This window comes from Triturus cristatus, chromosome 8 (assembly GCF_964204655.1).
Source record: "Triturus cristatus chromosome 8, aTriCri1.1, whole genome shotgun sequence".
Classification (NCBI taxonomy): Eukaryota; Metazoa; Chordata; class Amphibia; order Caudata; family Salamandridae; genus Triturus; species Triturus cristatus.
In genome coordinates this window covers 1,472,240,677-1,472,258,794 of record NC_140591.1, presented here as the reverse complement: position 1 = coordinate 1,472,258,794, position 18,118 = coordinate 1,472,240,677, and the positions used below count along the sequence as shown (strand labels likewise).

General features: G+C 43.6%; 1 protein-coding gene across 1 annotated transcript in view; it reads right to left on the bottom strand.

Annotated features, from left to right (window-relative positions):
* Positions 1–595: 595 nt before the first annotated feature.
* The window catches only part of LOC146805961 (P2Y purinoceptor 2-like), a 35,962-nt gene continuing 18,439 nt past the window's right edge, over positions 596–18,118 (bottom strand). The window contains exon 2 of the mRNA XM_085620571.1: positions 596–1,600. Coding sequence (XP_085476697.1) covers positions 596–1,600 — 1,005 coding nt within the window. The remainder of the gene's footprint in view (positions 1,601–18,118) is intronic.

The window sequence follows — 18,118 nt, the reverse complement described above, 5'->3', positions numbered from 1 at the left end:
ACTGGCCCCAATGAAGGGAGTCCTCCACATCATCAGTCATCTCATCAAATCACTAAGTAAAAATAATTCCCTCAGCCCCATCTTAAAAGATCTGCACTGGCTTTCCCTCCCCTTCTTAGTGATCTTCAAATCCCAAACATTGCATGCAAAGCTGTAACAACCAATGCACAGCTGTGACAGGCAGAACAAGCCTTTCATTAATGGATGCTGTCCTAAAGCAAGTAGGCAATATATTGCTCCTCTCAAAGTAAAGAAGTTAAAACAAGTCAAAAATTAGGTGACAACCCGCCATCACTGGTTTTCAACTCCAACTCACAACAGGCGTGTCCCATTGCTCCTGTATTTCTGAAATTAACTGAAATCTCTCCTGTTTGTGGACTAACCCATCCTCCATTGTTAATGGAAGGGTTGGTCTATCACAGATCTTCGGACACATTTTTGTCCATACATGCAGGATAGGTGTATGTCAAGCACAGACCATTCCCAATAGAATTTGAGTGTCTTCATTGGATACCACCTCTTCCTTCCTGCCTAATACTTTCCATGAGCAACTTATTGAGGCAAAATTCAGTTTGTGAGAGGAAGAGACATTCCCTCAAGGATTGCAGTTGTTCCGTTGCTGCTGAGGGCGGCTTCCAAAGCACTTGCCTGCCAGTAGGTATATGCATGGATTAAGGCAACTGTTAGCACTGGCAAGGGGCCGGGTCACTTTATATGCGATATTCATTGCATTCTGGGCTTCACAGTCAAGGTCCAGCTTCCGAAAGGAATAATATAAAGTCTGGGTGATGTGAAAAGGTAAGAAACACACAATGAAAACACCTGAGACAATAACTATCATTTTGATGGATTTATTCCTGTAATCAGAGGTCTGTGAGGTTGCTGCTGAAGGCTGCATCAGGGTTCTCACTATTAGGCAGTAGCACACAATGATAATGGTGAAGGGGACACAAAACAACACAGCCATTTTCACAGCACTGTAAATGATGAACTGATCAAACAGGTCAATACTGGAGGTGTCGTGGCAGACAATATTGTCACCATTGGTGCTTGTGGTCACAAAGTACAGAATGGGACACTGGGACCCAATGATGATCACCCAGACGCAGAGGCAAGCAATTTTTGCATAGCGGACCTTCCGCCACGGCAGAGACTCCATGGGGTAGCAGATGCCAAAGAAGCGATGGATGCTGATGCAAAAAAGGATGAAGATGCTGCAGTACAGGTTGGTGTAGAATGAGAAACGTACGAGTTTGCACAACACCTTGCCGAATGGCCAATGATTCTCCTTCGAGTAGTAGTAGGTCAGGAGTGGTAGAGAGACAACATAAAGCATGTCCGATATTGCCAGATTGAACATGTACATAGTGGATGCGTTCCATGGTCTCATCCTAAAGACAAAGATATAGAGTGCAGCGCAGTTGAGTACCAGGCCAAGAATGAACACAATGCCATAGGATATGGGAATGAGAAGGTATTTGAAGTCCTCATTGTATATGCATTTGTATGGAATGAGATCAGGTTCATCATCAGTTGTCCAGTTTCCTGTGGTCGCAAGGCTTGTACTCCATTGGTAGGAAGTTGTAACATTTTCCATAGGCTGAAAAGAAAAACCAACATAACGTTATTTCTCTATATTGCATGGTATTGTATGAGTATCAAGCTCACAGTGGTACTCACTTGACGCTCTTTCAACAAATGAAGCTTGCATTATTGTAAATTGAAAAAAAAGGCAACCATTGTACGCATTTCTTCAGCAGTGTTTCAAAAACAGCTTTTGTTGGATACATTTTGTCTATTTCATTGAGTATAGACATTCCATTGAGTATAGACATTCCATTGAGTATAGACATTCCATCCAGTAACAGATGGTTCAGCTGACTATGCTAGCTACCTAATGAAGAACTGCTTTTCTCCAGATACACTAGTATTCATTCTGTTGTCCTGCAAAATCAAAGCAAAGACCTGACAAATATACTCTTAGACAATTTGCGGAAAGTGCGACTCTCCCCAAAATATTCCAGGAGTCTTATTTACTATTCTAACTCTAATTCTGACTGCGCGTGGTTGACTGTTTTGGAAGAGCTCCCTCTACTGGTTCTCTTTCGCTTCCGGAGCAGAGAGGCGGGCGGCAGTGTACGGCAGTGAGCGGCAGCAGCCGGTGAATTGTGTGGGCCGGCGATCTGTGTGTGCCGGTAATTCGCTGGTAATCCGCTGGTGACCTGCGCAAGTCGCGCAGAGTGAGCCACGGAGCCGGTGGGCTGTGGGCTGCCTTGCCTCGTCTCGCCTCGCTTTGCCTGCCTGCCTTGCTGGCGCGTTGGTGCCGCGAGACATTCTGACCCCGACCCTCGGCCCTGGGAGGTTGTGAAGGAGGTTGTGGAAAAGCGCCGGCGTCAGCGCTCTGGGCTCTGCGCCCTGCTTGTGCCCTGCTCCCGGAGCAGAGCGAAGGTTGTGGAGCTCGTGAAAAAAGCGCCGGTGTCAGCGCTCTGTGTTCTGTGCTCTGCATTCTGTGCTTGGAGCAGAGCAAAGTGGAGCAGAGTGGAGCAAGGACTGGTGAGAGGACTGCACTCTGTGCTTGGAGCCGAGCAAAGAGGAGCAAAGTGGAGCAGAGTGGAGCGAGGACTGGTGAGAGGACTGCGCAGCGGCTGTGAGCAAAGAGTGCTCGGAGTGGAGAGGAGTGGACTGGTGAGAGGATTGAGTAGTGGCAGCGAGCAAACAGTGAGTAAGAGCACTGCAGAGAACACTGCAAAACGTTGTAAATACAGTGAACTCTGCATAACACTGAATAACAGACGCCCCCCCCCCAGACTGACCCTCCCCCTCCCTCTACAGAGGTGAGGTGAGGCGAGGTGATTGGGCGATTGCTAGGGGGTTTTGACTAAGGGGGGGTATTTAGTGCGACAGAACGCAGTGGGAGAAGCGGTGGGAGCAGCGAAAGAACCTGCCTAATTACACACAGAAGGGTGCCAGTACCGAAGTTACACTAACTGGCACGGTAGATCTGAGGAAATTGGTCCAACAATTGCAGCGTTGTACCAACACTAATCCCACCACCTATTGCAACTGAATAAAGGTCACCAGCGGCGCGGTAGATCTGTGAAAATTGGTCTAGCAATCGCAGTCTTACCCCAATACTAAATTCCATCCCCTATTGCAACTACATAAAGGATACCAGTGGCGCCCTTAAGGGGAAACAAGCCAACAACGCAATTTTGCAATAAAGAAATATGCGATCTGGGAAAGTTCGGCAGGTGAACATAGGTAAAAACAAAAACAATTAAGTAAGATAAAAAACGTTATAGAGCAAGGGCCAGAAACAAGTACAAAAAGCAAGGCCCATAGACAGAGAGAGAGACTGGTCTCGGCACCAACGCCGGAAACAATATCCCTTAGTCCGGGTAATAAAACCGGGATCCAGAAATTTTTCTTTCTAAAGGACCCAATGGCCGCCATTTACGCACCAACTACAGAGACAGCCCGCTTGCCATGCCCCATAGAACCAGCAAAAAGGGCGAACAAAGGTTATGATAATTCAGGAACAGTCGAGCAACAGCAAAAGTGTGCACGTACACCCAGTAAAACAAGTCCCCCTTCCACACAGCGACAGTTAAGTACCCCCAGCACACAAAAAACAACTCCCGACATACAGAAACCAACCATGGAAGCGCAAGCAAATAGACTGGTTACAGCAATAGCACAGATAAATTGCATTACCACGTCAATAAATCAAACACCAGGGAGAGGCTCAAAGGAGCACAACAAAGAGTACCTGGAGGAAACAAAAAATAAATCAGATGATCAGGAAACGCAACAGGACGATGCCTGGGCAAGCTCATTCTCAATATCAAATGATGCTAACATGTTGCAAATATTAGAAACTAACACCCAAACCCAGGTATCCCTGAACGAGGTAATTGAAGGGAATATCGCATTACCGTGTAAAGAGAAGGGAGTATCGGGAAGAGCAGGAATGCTGGTATCTACCCCATCAGATCCAAAGAAAAGACCCACATATAAGTGCACAGGAAGAAGGAAGTTTGTAATTGGGAAAAAAGCAACTACATTTTTCATCACCAATTACAATTGCATCAGTCAGCAGGATTGACAAACCGGTGAAAACACAGGAGGAAGGAAGCTTTCCGATGAATATAAATCAATTAAACTTTTCATCCCCGATAACAATTTCATCTGCAAGCAGGAGTGATTACAAGTCTAAGGATATTGGAAATTCCCTTGATGAACTGCATACGACCCCATGGAGTAATACTCTATTAAGCACACTGGAACAAGCAATCAGGGTTCTGAACTTTCAGTCAGATAAAATGGAAGTCCAGATAGACCTCATAAATCTAATAGCTGGTCATATTGCAGGCATAAATACAAAGCTGGATTCAATTACTTCCCTGGTAAAGCGCAGGGGATCCCCAGAACTACAGCCAAACAATCGCAACCAGGAGTTCAACTGCAGTTGTGGTAAAATAATAGATAAATTGGCAAAATTGCCTGAAATATTAAGTGATATCCTAGGGGCAGTGCAATTAGCAACAAATCACAAACAAAAAGGAGCAATTCTAAGAGATGAAGAGGGAAAGGACGAGTTCATAGGAAAGTACACATCCAAGGGGATACAAGTTACTGACAACAGAACAAGTGGAAACAGAGGAATCTGAAATAAGGGACCAGCAATTCGAAGTTACACAGAGCTCTACTGATACCTCAAAAACTATAAAACTTACAAAAAGACAACGAAAACGTGCTAGAAAGGGTAGGGAAAAATATAATATTCAATCAACCACAAAAGTAGGGAACATTTTTCCTATTTTCACAAATCAAAAAACACAAAAGAAAGAAAATAAAGCATTGATAATAGGTATAACGGAAGATCCAATATTGGGTGCAGACCAACTAAATTATACAACGGATTGTAACTGACTAAACACAAAGCAAAATGCACCAAGAATTCTGGCCGAGACTTCCAAAGAGAATACAAAGCAGACGCTGCACATAACATCTAACTGTCGGTCGACTGCAGTATCCGCACCAACCCCCGGAAGTTTAAAAAGGCAATTAGACCAGACCCAATACACTGAAAAGGGAGAAGGGGCGGAAAAAACATGGCAGGACCCAACAAAAACTAGACCTAATGAGTAAGGAGGTTCAGAAAATGGATCAAAAGTTGACAGCAGGGAAAAGGAGGACAAAACAAGACAACCAAAACAAATCCCATATACTGAAAAGAGAGAAGGGGCCGAAAATACACCGCAAGCTCAGTCTAGGATTACAACCGAGGATAAGAGAGGCACCAAACCAGAGAATGGACGGCAAACAGTTTGGAGGGAAAAGGGTGCAAAAAAACGAGAACAATCGGAAAGAAGGGAAATAACACCAGGCAACAAGGCGAACGAGATAACAGATAATAAAGAACATAGTAGCCAAAATTCAATCAAGATCACAATAAATAGAAAAGGAAGATCATGCAAGTTGCAATTTATCGACAAGCACAGCGAGCCAAAAGGGCCTGCAATACAAAAAGAAGCTGGAAAATTGGAGCAAGGGATAAAAGAAGTAAAAAATCCCGTAACTTTGCAGGAACAGTTCAGCATAGAACAAGAAAGACAGATTGATAAGGAAATTGCGTATGCCAAAAATATACTGGCAGGAATAGAGGAAAGTTCGGGAAGTGTCAGCTGCTCTGAAAATAACCAGAGGGAGAACACCTCCAAGTTGACATTTGTACCAGAATATTGTACAAAAGGAAGGCAAGACACACTAAACAGAGGGAATATTTTAAGGTTGTTCAAAGAAATTCCTGAACTAAACGGAATAACTTCGCAAGATCTTTTAGCCGTGGAATTTAAGAATTCCCCGGAAAACGAAGACATTGAAGAGACTTTGACTACCTGGTCCTCAAAGGATCTAGTCGACAGGATATATGCTACCAGAACGACTTTCGAACTCTGGGGAATCATACTGCGGCCGCACAAACATCCAAGGTATCCTTACCGCCTCTTAATAAACCAGAGGATTCAAAAATTGGAAGACGCATCTGCGAAAAAGGAAAAAACATGCTTACACGGCACACGATCCACCACGCCTCCGGGGCCAACAATTTTAAAAGAGGGTAAAGAAACCGGCAGGCAGCTAAATTACCACACAGCCGACGGCACCGACTGGTCTTGGGTGCCAAAAGCATTAAGCAACACGCGTACCTAATGAACAGTTAAAGTCCCCAACGACTGACGAAAGGTGTGGGCAGATTGTTCAGGCTAAAGAGCAGGGCCGAGAGTTGAAGGATGAAATTCAGAACACGATAAAGATCTGTTCATGGAACGTCCACGGATTTAAAAACATGGGTCATGACCATGAAACTCTGTCCTTCCTCGAACAACAAGATATAATACTCCTTCAAGAAACGTGGATAATGAAACCCACTGCAATATCTGGTTACATTGAACATCACATCCTAGCAGAAAAATTTGCAAGGTTTGGTCACCCGAGGGGAGGCTTATCAACATACATAACACACAAACACGGTTGGCAAACAGAAGAGTTAGATGCCGGGGCAAACTGGCTCCAAGTTACAAAAGTTACTGGAAAGCGAAACTCAAGTAAAATGGACTGGCAACTAATTTTAGTCAACGTATATGTTCATCCCGAAAAAATAAATCAGAAGGAAAAATTTACAATACTAATTAATCTGATAATTGCATTGAAAAAGTCGCACGAATTCTGCCCTCTGATCATTTGAGGAGATTTTAATTATAACCTACTAAAACAAAATAAAATAAGGAGGCAGGATGATTGGGGACATCAAATCATAACGCGAGGGTTAGAAAGGTACGGCCTGTCAATCCTGAATGGTAACACCGCAGGGGATAGACCCTCAGCCATAACGTACTCCAACGGAAAAAGTTGATCTACAATAGATTTCACCATCATCAGCATTAACCTAGTCCCAAGAATAGACTCATTTCAAATCCTCACACGTATAGAAAGTGACCATCACCCGCAAATTACAAAGCTCAATATTAAGCTAGCCCGGGGGGCGCAAAAAATAAACACGCTGAGACAACATGTAGAAAAGTTTAACTTGAGGAAACTAAAATGGCAAGGTACAAATATGGCGAACATAATGGATACCCTCAAAGAACATATAAATAGGGCCGCGGAGAGAAGAAAATCGAATAAGAACTTGGGAAAATCTATGCCTCTTCCTTACCCGAAGTTTTCTGGCCACTAAAAGAAACACAAAAAGAATAGACACCAGACAGGATCCATGGTTTAACCTCTCTTTACGAGATGAAAAGAGAAAGATGGCAAAAGAGGCACAAATTCAAGCCATGGCGGCCAAAACGGGTAAGAAAAGAGACAAGAATAAATTAAAGGAGCTACAGAAGAATTATAAGAAAATGCTGAGCGAAGCTAAGACAGAATATAAAGAAAAAATCTGGACACAGCTACTGTGGGCAAGCACTTTGCCAAACAGCAGGGAATTCTGGGGCATTATAAATAACATGACCAAGGGTAGAAAATTACAACAAGAAGCGGGAATTGGTGAAAAAACCTGGATGGAGCACGTACATAATAAGTACAGCAGTGCGAGGAATGATAAGCACGCAATGGCAAAACCACTAAAGGACCTAAAACCGGTAGTAGTAGAATATACTGGTCAAGCAGAAAGTAACAACGACCAAAATTTCCTAATTGATAATAAACAATTGAGAGGAATAATAAGAGAGTTGAAAACGGAGGGGGCGGCAGGCCCGAATGGATTGCCCAACGCACTATTCAAACACGCGCCAGACTTTTGGGCTGATTACCTCGCGCCATTATTTAATCTGATCTACAGTGAGAACAACATCCTCAAATCCTGGAAAGGGAATATCATTCACCCAATATTTAAACAGGGAGACCATAATAAACCAGAAAACTACAGACTGATATCATTGATTGATGTTGAGGCCAAACTATACGGATCATGCCTATTACTTCACCTTCAAGAGTGGATGGACGAGACAAGCATAATTCCAAAGTTTCAAACTGGTTTTAGACAAGGGATGGGTACCTTGAAAAATCTGTCCACGCTAGCACTCCTAACCGAAAAGGCAAGAAAAATGAAAACTTGGTTATTTGCATGTTTTGTCGATTTGAAAGCCGCATTCGACAAAGTAAGCAGAAATCGCCACTGGGAAAAATTAAGGGCATGGGGGCTGCCGAGCAAATTACTGTATGCAATAATAGCCCTGTACAGCGAAACCTGGGCTAGAGTGAAACTAGGCGATGGACTTAACACTACCAGCAGTATCTGCACAGAGCAAGGGCTAAAACAAGGCTGTGTCCTTGCCCGAGTCTATTTAATTTATTAATGTCAGATATTAGTAAACATATGCAATCAGCCAACTGCCATCTGCCAAACCTAGTCAAGGAGCCAATACCCTTCCTACAGTACGCAGACGATATTGTGGTACTGAGCCAAAGCCCTATTGGGCTACAAAGAGCGATTAACAACTTAGTCATCCATCTGGTCAGAGACAGCTTGGAAATAAATAAAGACAAAACCAAGGTTGTACGTCTTGTTGACCCAAAAAAAAACAAGTTCAAATGGTACTTGAAAGGGACTCCAATAGAAGAACAAGTGGCCTACAAATATCTTGGTTTAAAACTAGGGGGAAGCTCAACACACAAAGAACATAAAATGGACTTAAAGGCAAAAGCACAATCGTTAATCTTTGCGTATAGACTCTTGAATAAAAAAATGGGCTGTCCGAGTTATGCACATCTTCTAAAAGTGATGGCAGCACAAATTGTACCGACATTGTCATATGTCCTAGTAGTTTGGTGCGGCAAAGAGGCGGAACTGCTAAACGATCTCCAGACAAAGGTCTATAAAGCTGTTTTTAACTTACCAAAGTCCGCCGCTCCAGCTCAGGTCCGGCTGGAGTTCGGCCTTCAGAATCAGAAACTTCGGAGTATGAGTGGCTTTGTGAAACTATGCCACAAATTCCGCGCATCTGAGCCGGGGCCATTTAACAACACTTGCTGGGAAGAAATCAAAATCCAGATAGACCAAGACATTACACATTCATGGGGAGCATACCTGAGAAAATCATTAGCGGAACTTGATATACAAACAACATGGGACAGCCAGTTAGAGCGGGTAGCTTTTGGTAAATTGGTAAATAAAACATCAAAGATGAAGTCTTTCCTGGAAGACAAAATAACAACTTCGAAACGCAGACATGGGTGGACCGTGATTAACTCTTACATATCAACTAAACCTCAGGCATACTTATTAACACATTTCAGTACTGAGCTAAAAAAGAGTTTCATACAATACCGCTTGGGCATGCACGATTCGGAAGATCTACAACCGTCCTGGCAAAGCAATCATCAAGCTGCACACTGTCGACTATGCGGCTTCTGTAACGAAACACTAATACACCTGCTGTGCGCTTGCCCAGCAGTTAAGGATATAAGGAGGAGGTTTTTAAAATCAATTTTTAACGAATTGAATATTCGCACTTGCAGGCAAGCAGTGATACGTTGGCTGGAAGGATCCTCAATTATTCTGGCATGCCGGGGTTGTTAAATACCTAGCAAAAGTAAGGAAACTTTTAAGGCAAGCCGATTTAGAGGCCATGAATAAACCATGATCACGGACGGCAGGGGCGTCGCGTACATGGCTTACTAGCCCAAACAGCAAGTAAAAAAATCAATAAACAAATAAAATAAAAAAATAAAAAAGATACACTAGATAGAATGACGGGAACAAACATAGAAAAATGGTCAAGTTTGGAATTTAAAATGGACACTATATCTTGAACAGGAACTAGCTGAAAGAAATTGCGCAACTCTGAAAGTTTTTAATAGAAGCCGCACAGATCGTTTTAAATTGTTAGATAACATTCTATGTGTATTATAATGTTATTCAGATTTTTAAATCTTGGTAACTATGACACTAAAAAGTAGTATTCAATGGAAGATTACGTTTATATATATATATATATATATATATATATATATATATATATATATATATATTCACTTAAAAAACCATAAGTTTCACACATGTTATAGTTAGCTGGACATTTCACTCGTAAAAAACCAATGAAATTCCCCCGTTATAGTTACTGCAGGCAACTATAACTCACGCGACCGCAATCCTCTGCTGATGACGTCAGATATTACATCACTGTATTTAGACACTTATTTACCCATGTCTTCTTCCATTAATCTTTAGCTATACATATATTACAAATATTTATTTTTCAGAAAGACACATATGTCATCAGTGATCAGCAGAGGATTGCGGTTGCGTGAGTTATAGTTGCCTGCAGTAACTATAACGGGGGAATTTCATTGGTTTTTTACAAGTGAAATGTCCAGCTAACTATAACATGTGTGAAACCTATGGTTTTTTAAGTGAATTTGCAAGGTTCTTTAAATGCTAATTCGTAACTATAACGTGTGTGAAACCTATGGTTTTTTCAGTGAATTTGTACGGTTTTTTAAATGCTAAGTTATGTTTTTATTTTATTTTTCAGGTTTTACACCGTGCGCGCACCGTGCGCGCACTGTGGGCACTCGGTGCGCTTCGCGCACCGAGCACCCACGGTTCGCAGTGCGCGCAGGGTGCGCGCACCTCGCGATTTAAAAAAAAAAAAAGAATTGTTTTTTCTCCCTTGGGGGTCCTTCTGTGACCCCCTGACCAAGGCTAGGGGGTCAGGAACTGTCCACTCTGCCCCCTTTTCACGTTCTCCACCTTTGTTTTTCACCCCCTCAGACTGCGAGAGACAAAATGGCGGCCGACACTTCCTGGTTTCGACCGATTCGAATGTTTACCGACATCTAACAACCAATCAGAATTGCGCTCGCGCACGGCAGGGTGCGCGCACAGTGCGCGCACGGTGCGCACGTATAGATATTGATATGCTTTTAAATGCTATTTTCTCAGGAAATACTGAACAGATTTACACCAGACCTGCAAAAGGCACTTCCTTGACCTTATGGCTACCTCTCTGCCAAATTCCACGTAATTCTGTTTATCCGTTCGGGCTGTAGCTGCGACTAAAGGTCCTATGGAAAAATGCATGGGGAAAACGCATTTTGGGACCCCCCCTTTTTCTCGGCGCCCGCTTGACGAATCACCCCGAGACTTTCAGGGTAGGAGCTGAACGGAGCGCCCCATTAGTTTTGAAAATTTCGCGAGGATTCGTCAACCGGCGCCAAAGTTATTCAAAATAGAATTTTGAGATTTCCTATGGAAACTAGGTTGTAACTATAACTATCTACTGGCGTCCGCCAGTAGATAATATATATATATATATATATATATATATATATATATATATATATGTATATATATATATATTCAAAAGAAGCATCAAGTGTTCCCCTGTTAACGGAGCTCCTGGCCCTTCAGGGTGGCCTCACAAGATGGGCACAGGGAAGCCCATTAACACCTTCCTGGCAAACAAACAAGGTGAGGCCCATGTAGTTGTAACTCGCTTTATTTCCAAAGTTTCAAAGCGCCTGCTTCCATATGTCTAACGTTTCGGCTCCTGCCTTGTTCACAGACTGGATCACAAGCGCCCAGGTGCGCTCGAGCCTAATTAATTACGATGCGTCACGTGACTGCAGTTATGAACTACTGCTCCCAAAGTGCATTGTGCAGGTTAAACAATACAAGACAACAGTTCCATCTTTTAGCACAATCACGATTTCAGAGTGGAATTTTCGTTTTAAACAGTCAGGTGAGAGTATTATTATCGCTGCTCATATTTGATAATTTTGACTCTTGAAAAGCCGTTTACATACTGCAAGATCATGACAGGATGTCCCCCTGTCTGAATCCCTTCCACGCGCCAACCTTTTTGCTGTCGTAGCATTCCTTCGTAGGTTAGGAGGCGCGAGTGAACCTAGCTCCGTATTAACATTCAAAAGAAGCATCAAGCGTTCCCCTGTTAACGGAGCTCCTGGCCCTTCAGGGTGGCCTCACAAGATGGGCACAGGGAAGCCCATTAACACCTTCCTGGCAAACAAACAAGGTGAGGCCCATGTAGTTGTAACTCGCTTTATTTCCAAAGTTTCAAAGCGCCTGCTTCCATATGTCTAACGTTTCGGCTCCTGCCTTGTTCACAGACTGGATCACAAGCGCCCAGGTGCGCTCGAGCCTAATTAATTACGATGCGTCACGTGACTGCAGTTATGAACTACTGCTCCCAAAGTGCATTGTGCAGGTTAAACAATACAAGACAACAGTTCCATCTTTTTGCACAATCACGATTTCAGAGTGGAATTTTCGTTTTAAACAGTCAGGTGAGAGTATTATTATCGCTGCTCATATTTGATAATTTTGACTCTGGAAAAGCCGTTTACATACTGCAAGATCATGACAGGATGTCCCCCTGTCTGAATCCCTTCCACGCGCCAACCTTTTTGCTGTCGTAGCATTCCTTCGTAGGTTAGGAGGCGCGAGTGAACCTAGCTCCGTATTAACATTCAAAAGAAGCATCAAGCGTTCCCCTGTTAACGGAGCTCCTGGCCCTTCAGGGTGGCCTCACAAGATGGGCACAGGGAAGCCCATTAACACCTTCCTGGCAAACAAACAAGGTGAGGCCCATGTAGTTGTAACTCGCTTTATTTCCAAAGTTTCAAAGCGCCTGCTTCCATATGTCTAACGTTTCGGCTCCTGCCTTGTTCACAGACTGGATCACAAGCGCCCAGGTGCGCTCGAGCCTAATTAATTACGATGCGTCACGTGACTGCAGTTATGAACTACTGCTCCCAAAGTGCATTGTGCAGGTTAAACAATACAAGACAACAGTTCCATCTTTTTGCACAATCACGATTTCAGAGTGGAATTTTCGTTTTAAACAGTCAGGTGAGAGTATTATTATCGCTGCTCATATTTGATAATTTTGACTCTGGAAAAGCCGTTTACATACTGCAAGATCATGACAGGATGTCCCCCTGTCTGAATCCCTTCCACGCGCCAACCTTTTTGCTGTCGTAGCATTCCTTCGTAGGTTAGGAGGCGCGAGTGAACCTAGCTCCGTATTAACATTCAAAAGAAGCATCAAGCGTTCCCCTGTTAACGGAGCTCCTGGCCCTTCAGGGTGGCCTCACAAGATGGGCACAGGGAAGCCCATTAACACCTTCCTGGCAAACAAACAAGGTGAGGCCCATGTAGTTGTAACTCGCTTTATTTCCAAAGTTTCAAAGCGCCTGCTTCCATATGTCTAACGTTTCGGCTCCTGCCTTGTTCACAGACTGGATCACAAGCGCCCAGGTGCGCTCGAGCCTAATTAATTACGATGCGTCACGTGACTGCAGTTATGAACTACTGCTCCCAAAGTGCATTGTGCAGGTTAAACAATACAAGACAACAGTTCCATCTTTTTGCACAATCACGATTTCAGAGTGGAATTTTCGTTTTAAACAGTCAGGTGAGAGTATTATTATCGCTGCTCATATTTGATAATTTTGACTCTGGAAAAGCCGTTTACATACTGCAAGATCATGACAGGATGTCCCCCTGTCTGAATCCCTTCCACGCGCCAACCTTTTTGCTGTCGTAGCATTCCTTTGTAGGTTAGGAGGCGCGAGTGAACCTAGCTCCGTATTAACATTCAAAAGAAGCATCAAGCGTTCCCCTGTTAACGGAGCTAAATTCTAATTCGTAACTATAACGTGTGTGAAACCTATGGTTTTTTCAGTGAATTTGTACTGTTTTTTAAATACTAAGTTATGTTTTTATTTTATTTTTCAGGTTTTACACCGTGCGCGCACCGTGCGTGCACTGTGGGCACTCGGTGCCGAGCACCCACGGTTCGCCGTGCGTGCAGGGTGCGCGCACCTCGCGATTTAAAAAAAAAAAAGAATTGTTTTTTTCTCCCTTGGGGGTCCTTCTGTGACCCCCTGACCAAGGCTAGGGGGTCAGGAACTGTCCACTCTGCCCCCTTTTCACGTTCTCCACCTTTGTTTTTCACCCCCTCAGACTGCGAGAGACAAAATGGCGGCCGACACTTCCTGGTTTCGACCGATTCAAATGTTTACCGACATCTAACAACCAATCAGAATTGCGCTCGCGCACGGCAGGGTGCGCGCACAGTGCGCGCACGGTGCGCACGTATAGATATTGACATGCTTTTAAATGCTATTTTCTCAGGAAATACTGAACAGATTTACACCAGACCTGCAAAAGGCACTTCCTTGACCTTATGGCTACCTCTCTGCCAAATTCCACGTAATTCTGTTCAGCCGTTCGGGCTGTAGCTGCGACTAAAGGTCCTATGGAAAAATGCATGGGGAAAACGCATTTTGGGACCCCCCCTTTTTCTCGGCGCCCGCTTGACGAATCACCCCGAGACTTTCAGGGTAGGAGCTGAACGGAGCGCCCCATTATTTTTGAAAATTTCGCGAGGATTCGTCAACCGGCGCCAAAGTTATTCAAAATAGAATTTTGAGATTTCCTATGGAAACTAGGTTGTAACTATAACTATCTACTGGCGACCGCCAGTAGATAATATATATATATATATATATATATATATATATATATATATATATATATATATATATATATATATATTTAAATGTACATTGTAACGATTTTAAGTAATCATATACAATAAACTATTTGACTATTCTAACTCTTGTCCTGGAATATTCTGGAAAAAGTTACACATTTCACATGTATTTTTTTTACGAAGGGTCGAAAAACACGTTTTGCATTGCAGAAGGTGCTGCTGCCCAGAGCGAACCACTAAAGGCAAAAAGCTGGGAATACCCACATATACAGAGACGAGAAAGTGTAGTCACACAGCTCATTGAGTCATTTAAACATGGCACGGTTGCCCATGTTTTAATTCCTCTCTGTCATAGTTTATATTTTTTAATCCTGGCCAGGGGACGCCTGAATAAAACTAACTGTGTGCCTCTAAACTAGTTTCAGCTCACATTTGTCTGATCCCTTTTCACTTCCTTCACCACACTCATTTCACTTAAGGTATTTATTATACCTCTTTTAAACAAACAAAACATCCCTGAGCTCCTCCCTCTCAGTGAGGGGGTGTTGCCCGCATTATGACTAGGTTCATAGTGCGAGGAGGTTGCCCTATGATGAAGCATGCCACCTTCAGGTGGGTGAGGGAAACTGTCCTGTAAAAGGCACACTCCACTAGCATTGGCATTCTTCTTTTGTTCTAGGCCCAGGGTCCCTCTGTGTGTTTGATTCTGATCTAAGTTAGATATTTGGCCTCAACTTAGACCAAGAGTCTAACATTAGTAGTAGTGGAGTTAGACTTTTGGTCTAAGTTAGACTTTTGGTCTAAACTTCGACCAAAATTCTAACTTAACTAGTAGTAAAGTTAGACTTTAGGTCTAAACTTAGATTTCAGGTCTAAATTTAGACTTTTGGTCTAAGTTTACCATTGTGAATCAGCCCCCAAGAGTCTGGGGAAATAGTCTTTGAGGGGTCCCATTTTGTTTGAAGTTTTGAGACCAAGTTAGTGGATTTTGGTTTTAAGAGGTAAAAGAAATTAGACCATTGGTGGACAGATGTATTGAAGGTCGGTATGGTTTTGAAGAGGGAGGGATCTCCAGCTGGGGGCTTGGTCTTGGATAAGTTTAAGAAAGTCGTAAAGGCCTAGGTCTAATGGGTTGAAGTGAAGTCGTAGTTCACTGAATGAGAGAGGTGTCTGCGGTGAGCCAAGGTTTTTCACTAATTGAATGCGCCTGGATGCCCAATGTGTTCAGAAAACTGGTTCCCCATGAATTTTGACTATAGGATTGTTCCAAAGAGAAATCTCGTGTCCAGAACATCAATTGCCACAATATTGTGATGGTAAGTATGTTTAATATTCTTAACTCCACATCTATGTACATACCTAGTTACCTGTATATAGTTCACAGTGGCACGCCACTGTGCAGTTCACCCGCACTTTCCATTGCAAAGGCATTTTTGATACCCTTATTACTTTTGAACCTATGGACCTATCGGTATAGAAGATGAGAACTATTGCCTAGTGGCATGGCGCATATTAATGCTTCATTCTCCCTATAGTGGAGGTTTCTGTGTCATTATTGCCAAGGGTGATTTTCACCACAGAATAAGACGCACTTAGACCCCGTTATCAGTTTCCAATGGAACTAGTAACTGGCCCTGCATCCAGCCCCAACCCCAAGGGCAGCCAAACCCATGCTACGCATTAACTTCATCTGTTTGCACTAAGCCACCTCAGACATTCAGATCCACCACTCTCATACGACTCCTGTAGGAGGCAGTGCAGCCCCTGCACTCCAGTCGGACTTCCCCTGGAGTTCAGAGGCACTCGCTGGGATCGCAGAAACCCCCTAATTCTTTTTTTCGAAATTTGGCCCCAGTGGGAGTCCATTGGGATGCACCCACTGGGTCTAGGGGGTCAAGATTCCCCTACACTGCCCCTTTTTACCTTATCTTTTTCTAATTTTATGAACACAGGGACAGAGTCCCCGTAGTCCTGAATTGGTAGCACAACATTCCTCTTCATGTCGTGGCCAGCCAATCAGAGCACAGGTAGTGTGTCGAGAGCCTTTGGCATTCAAAGGGAAGAAAACCCCCTCAGCTAATATTTGAAGTTGCTTGATTGTGGGACTCTTGATAGCCACCCACCGACCCAATCATCTAGATATGCAAAGTTTTCTAACCTTAATTTTGCAGAAACTAATAAACAGATTTACACCAAATTACAAAAACCATGCTTTCTTGACCAAGATCTAGGCTTTCATCAAACTTGATGTAATTCCGTTCAGCCGTTTTTACGGTAACGCTGTTCAATTTTCCTATAGATTGCTGTATGGGGAAATTGCATTTAGGGACCCCCTAATTTTCACAGCCGCAGCTTCACAGATCTCCCCAAAAGTGTTCAGGAAGAAGCTGAGGTGGATGTACATTGTTTTTGGAAAGTTTCATTGAGATTTGTTAATAACAAGTGCTCCTCCACCCGAGCCTCATTAAGTCCATGAGGCACTGGGGACCACAGGGCCTTATGCTATTTAAAGGGGGAGGGGGGCAAAGACGCCTCCCTGCCAGAGCCTTATGAGGCCCTGGGGACACTGTCACACAGGTCCTTTATTTTAAAAGAGTAGGGAGGTCACGTGGCCCCACTCCCAGAGCCTTATTAGGTCCCGGGGACCCCTTCCTCAGGGCCACTACTTTAAATAAAGGGGAGGGGGCTGTGTGGTCCCCCTTCCCGAGTCTTTTTCAGCCCTGTGGACGTCATCCACTGGGGCCCACAATAATTGAGAGGTGGGCACCCACCATACACTCTTAGGTGGCTGTGGGGGGAGTACCCGGTCTTCTGCTGAACCAGCAAGGCTACCTGCATTGAGCCAGAGTCGGCATTGATCCCACCCACAGGGAGCAGCTACTTATGCTGCTTTCCCGCGTGGACCCCTCTGGAGCCTTAACATTGAGTGTGGGGGCCCCAAGGACCACCACCTCCCCAGGGCTTTAGCCAAAAAGAATGCAGGGGGCCACGTGGCTCCCCTGCAGCCCTGGGACCACCACCTTCATGTAGCGCTCTTTTGCAGTACATGTGGGAACCACTTGACAGGAAACATCATGCTGATTTTATGGGAATTTGCATTTTTATGAATGCCTTTCTTCCTGCAAAGAGATAGTTTTGTACTTAGAAGGCATTGCGGTAGATGTAACTTGCATATCTTTGAGGCTATCCCGCCTCCTGCATTATGTTCTATCCGGCGTACATGAAGCACGCTTTACTTTGTTTATAGTAATATACCAAAACAAGCATTTACAATGCAATGGTCTCGGCAATATTATAGGTAGAGCTATTGGTATTGCTCATTATTTTTTTATCATTTTTGTATCCCTAAATAAATGGCATTGTCATTTCTATTGGCATTAGATTTTTTTGCATATGTGATACCTATTGCATTAGCAGAGAGAGAGTGAGGTAGTGAGATAGAGAGAGAGAGTGAGGTTTTGAAATAGAGAGTGAGGTAGTGAGAGAGAGTGAGGTAGATAGAGAGTGAGGTAGTGAGATAGAGAGTGAGGTAGATAGAGAGTGAGGTAGTGAGATAGAGAGAGTGAGGTAGTGAAAGAGTGAGGTAG